This window comes from Danio aesculapii, chromosome 17 (genome assembly GCF_903798145.1).
Source record: "Danio aesculapii chromosome 17, fDanAes4.1, whole genome shotgun sequence".
NCBI lineage: Eukaryota > Metazoa > Chordata > Actinopteri > Cypriniformes > Danionidae > Danio > Danio aesculapii.
The window spans coordinates 3,082,962-3,087,175 of record NC_079451.1 but is presented as its reverse complement, the minus strand read 5'-3'; the positions used below and the strand labels follow the sequence as shown (position 1 = coordinate 3,087,175).

At 37.2% G+C, this 4,214-nt stretch overlaps 1 protein-coding gene across 1 annotated transcript; it reads right to left on the bottom strand.

Moving 5' to 3' along the window:
* Window positions 1-2,057: 2,057 nt before the first annotated feature.
* On the bottom strand, window positions 2,058-3,963 carry LOC130244698 (gastrula zinc finger protein XlCGF17.1-like). Its single transcript, XM_056477218.1, has 2 exons — window positions 3,794-3,963; window positions 2,058-3,198 (listed from the first exon to the last, which is right to left on the bottom strand). The coding sequence occupies exons 1-2, from the start codon at window positions 3,903-3,905 to the stop codon at window positions 2,276-2,278; spliced, it is 1,035 nt and encodes a 344-aa protein (XP_056333193.1). The 5' UTR covers window positions 3,906-3,963; the 3' UTR covers window positions 2,058-2,275.
* Window positions 3,964-4,214: the final 251 nt, after the last annotated feature.

Here is a 4,214-nt window from a genome sequence, read left to right as displayed (position 1 = left end):
GAATAAAAAGAGTGAGGCTATGGTCTAATAAATAAATAAATGAAAAAAGTGCGACTGCTGAGAGTGCAAACAGCTAGGGACACCGTCCAAAAAACGGACCAGCCCACCGGGAATTTTCCCAGTACTCCCAATTAGCCAATCCGGTCCTGGAGCCAGCCCTCACAGAGCTGGTGCAAATACAAGCATCAAAGTAATTAGAACTGGTTTCCTCTATAAAATCCCTGACGTCAGGCACAGCAATATTCCAAAATAACAGCGCTCTTGCACTAAAAGCTATGATAAAACTTGCCATATTGTTTAAAATGGTTACATTAATAGAGTTTGTAATATATATATATATATATATATATATATATATATATATATATATATATATATATATATATATATATATATATAAAAAACCAATTTACAAAATAGTGTAAGCTTGACTGGGTGCTTCACTTTTTATTGAAAGCATGCTGAGGACACTGAGAATAATGTAAACCAGGGCTATTTAATTGGCGGCCTGCGGGCCACATGCGGTCCAGAATCAACCTCCGAGCCACCCAGCCCAGCCTGTGGTTCTGCCCATAGATAATAAATTAATATATATTATTCATTAATTGTTATTTAATATAATTTAATATATTATATTAATATAAATATAAAGTATTTATTATTTCTATAGTCCCGCCAAAAACCCAAATACCTACGTAAGTTACGTAGCCTGCAACATGCAAACAATGCAGAGCGTGCCCGATTGGAAGAGGTGTGCCTGAGCACGGTTTACTTGTGCTCAGGTGCGGTACATTTGTAGGGTGCAAAGCGTACCTGAGGCCGAAACTGAAGACCAGACGTGACTTTTAAGGGCCTGTTTCATATAAATTTATTAATCATTCTTACCGTTTAAGGAACGCAAACTGTTGTAGATTATTAAAGATGCAAACCCCTCACTGCACCACAGCTGCACCTTTAGCAAACCTCCTAATTCCGGCAGTATGAGGATTTTATGATTGTTTATGAGCGTCAAAAGTGGCTGATCTGTTCGGCGAAATATTTGACTGCATATCACTGCATCCTAAACCACTAAAAGGATATAATGATATAAAGAAATCTTGACTGTGCTGAGCGAGAGCGCTTCTTAAACTGAACAGTGCATCATCGATGACGCAAGCGTGCTCAGGCCCAACTGCAACGTGAGTGCAAGCCGGTTTAAGGCACCTGTACATCGTGTGAGTACACCCTCAGATTCTGTTAATTCAGCTCTTTTTCTATGCACTTTTTGCTCTGCAAACTGACCAAAGTTAAAAGAGAAACAACGAATAAACCTTATGTTTTTCAATAAATTTGTTTGTGTTGGTTTTAAAATTTGTCCATATGAGCTGCTTTGCCGCTAAAATGACTGGCCCAGCTAACCTTCTTGGTTTGACAATCTGGCCCAACTAAATTTCTAATTGAATAGCCCTGATGTAGACATTCTGATAATTTGCAGTTTATATTTAAGATGGCGTGAGTTTTCAACATACTGAAAAACGATAACAAAATCACTTAAATGACAGTCAATCATTGCTACTTGCCAACATGAATTAATCTATTTTTAAGGATTACATTCAGTAAACCATTAGTTTAGTGATACTAATCTATCAATAAGCTACACCCCTTAGTTACTGTTGCTAACTGCTAAAAATGCAGTGAAGGGGTAAATAAAATAAATGTGGTTTACAAGAGGTCACAATCGCACAAACATATCCATAGACAGACAGCTGGTAGTATGGTCAAATATTTATGCTTTTAAACATTCTCCTGAAAACTTTTGAAATATAATTGTTAAAAAGGTAAACACTGGCTGCCTGTTTTATACGAGACCAAATGGAAGAACAATTTGAGGACAAGAACTGAATAATAAAAGTAAATCGAAGAAAACACAGCTGGATTGGCATATAAAAAAAAACACATAAATAAGAGTCCCATGTAATATCTGTCCCCCAGGAGAAATGATTACAATATACCATCCTGGAACTCTGCCCTACAAAGTAAGTGTAGTAAAACAGGAGAGAATCTTGAACCTCAGAGTAAAGAAAATTTATTGGTAAAACAAAATTCACAAAACAAAATGGAGACTTTCCACACTCACTCTCTCACACCTGTATTTTCTGAAGTTCACACATTAAACACTTGTTTCAGATGAGAAACTGTTTTGCTGCATTGATGTCCCATGTGCTGCTTTTCTCCAGTGTGGATTCTCATGCGTTTCTTAAGATTCACCAAATGTGTGAAACTCTTCAGACAATGATCACATGTGTTTCTCTCTAGTGTGAATACTTTCGTGTCTTTTCATGCCTCCTAACAGTGTGAATCTCTTGTCACAGTGTGAACACTTAAACGGTTTCTCTCCAGTGTGAATCTTCTTATGTATGTTCAAGGTTCCTAACAGACTGAATCTCTTGTCGCAGTCTGAACACTTGTAAGGTTTCTCTCCAGTGTGATTCATCTGATGCCGTTTCAAACCTACTTCTGTAACGAAAGTCTTCCCACACTCAAAGCACATATACTCTTTTACACCAGTGTGGATCTTCTGATGCGTTTTTAAATTTGACATCACTGTAAAACTCTTTCCACACTCAGAACAGGAATACGGTTTCTCCTTTGTGTGAACTCTCAGATGGACCTTCAGCTCTGAAGCCCTATAAAACGTATAACTGCATTGATCACATTTGTGCGTTTTCTCTCCAGCATGGATCCTCATGTGTAGATTAAGAGTTGAAAGTTGTATGAAACTCCTCCCACACTGAGAACATGCGAACGGTTTCTCTCCAGTGTGAATCATCATGTGCTTACGAAGGTCTGAGGACTGTCCGAAACTCTTCCCACACTGAGTACATGTGAATTGCTTCTCTCCAGTGTGGATCTTCATGTGTTGATTAAGGTTTGATGATCGTACAAAACTCTTCCCACATTGAGTACAGGTGAAAGGCTTCTCTCCGGTGTGAATCATCATGTGTAGTTTAAGGTTTGGTAATGCTCTGAAACTCTTCGCGCACTGAGTACATGTGAATGGTTTCTCTCCAGTGTGGATCATCATGTGAATCTTAAGACTCTTTTTGCATCTCAAACTCTTTCCGCACTGACTGCAGGTAAAACAATTCTTGTCTCCACTTTGCATTGAAATAATACCTTCAGTATTATCAAGTTTATCGCCTTTGTTCTGTTTAAGGTCTAGGGAGAATAATAATTAAAAAATAAATAAGTCATAAAAAAAAAATCAGTTAAAAGACATTGAAGATACACAAACTTTCAATTTTATGCAGTTTTTAAAATCAATATCAGGTTTATAACACTAAGGCAGGGGTGTCCAAACTGGATCCTGGAGGGCAGGTGTCTTGGAGAGTTTAGCTCCAACTATCAACTAATCCAACTAATCAAATACACCTGAAGCAGCCAATCAAGCTCTTACTAGATATACTGGAAACTTCCAGCAGGTGTGTTGACGCTAAACTCAGCAGGACACCGGCCCTTCAGCATCGAGTTTGGACACCCCTGCTGTAAGGATTATGATTTTTTTTTTAGTTAGAAATGTAAAAAAACCTCAAATAAATGTAAAACGAAATCACCTCAGGTCATATTTAGTTTGGTCTTACGATATTGAATGTTTAATAAACCTTTTAAAAAATGTAAATAAGACTAATTAGATTCAGTCTAATATGATCTTTAGTTTACATTCCAAGTGCACATATTCAAATGAACTGATTAAAAGGGTTTAATTATTATCGTCCTTTATCCTGATAATGAAGAATCAGCAATAAACACCAACCTGTTTGTTCTTCAGTCTCTTCCTGTTTAATTCTGCAGGGTTCTGGATCACTCTTGTTCTCTCCATCCTCAATATCTTCCAGTTTAACTCTGCAGGATTCTGGATCACTCATGTTCTCTCTCTGTCCTTCAATAAACTCTGTTTGCAGATTTCACTTCTTCCTGATAGACTGAAGCTCGTCTTCAATTGTGGACTGATGAGAATATTCCAGTATTTATAGCTGAACTGATGAGGGGGAGGAGCTTCACTACTGGGGGAGGAGCAGACCTGCCAATAGCAGCAATTCTTCAGTCATTTTTTTCTTCTAATGAACATATTCTTTGCTCATTTATATCTCTTTTTTAAATAAATGAATTGCAAACTGTTTTATACTAATATATGATCACAAATTCTACATCTGTAAAAAATTATTTGCTGGCTC

Excerpts from the sequence above, each read along its gene's own strand:
- LOC130244698 (XM_056477218.1), bottom strand. The coding sequence starts at position 3,905 with ATGAGTGATCCAGAATCCTGCAGAGTTAAACTGGAAGATATTGAGGAT. Across the intron at positions 3,199-3,793 it reads AGAGACTGAAGAACAAACAG|ACCTTAAACAGAACAAAGGC; the intron begins GTTGGTGTTTAT and ends TATTCTCCCTAG.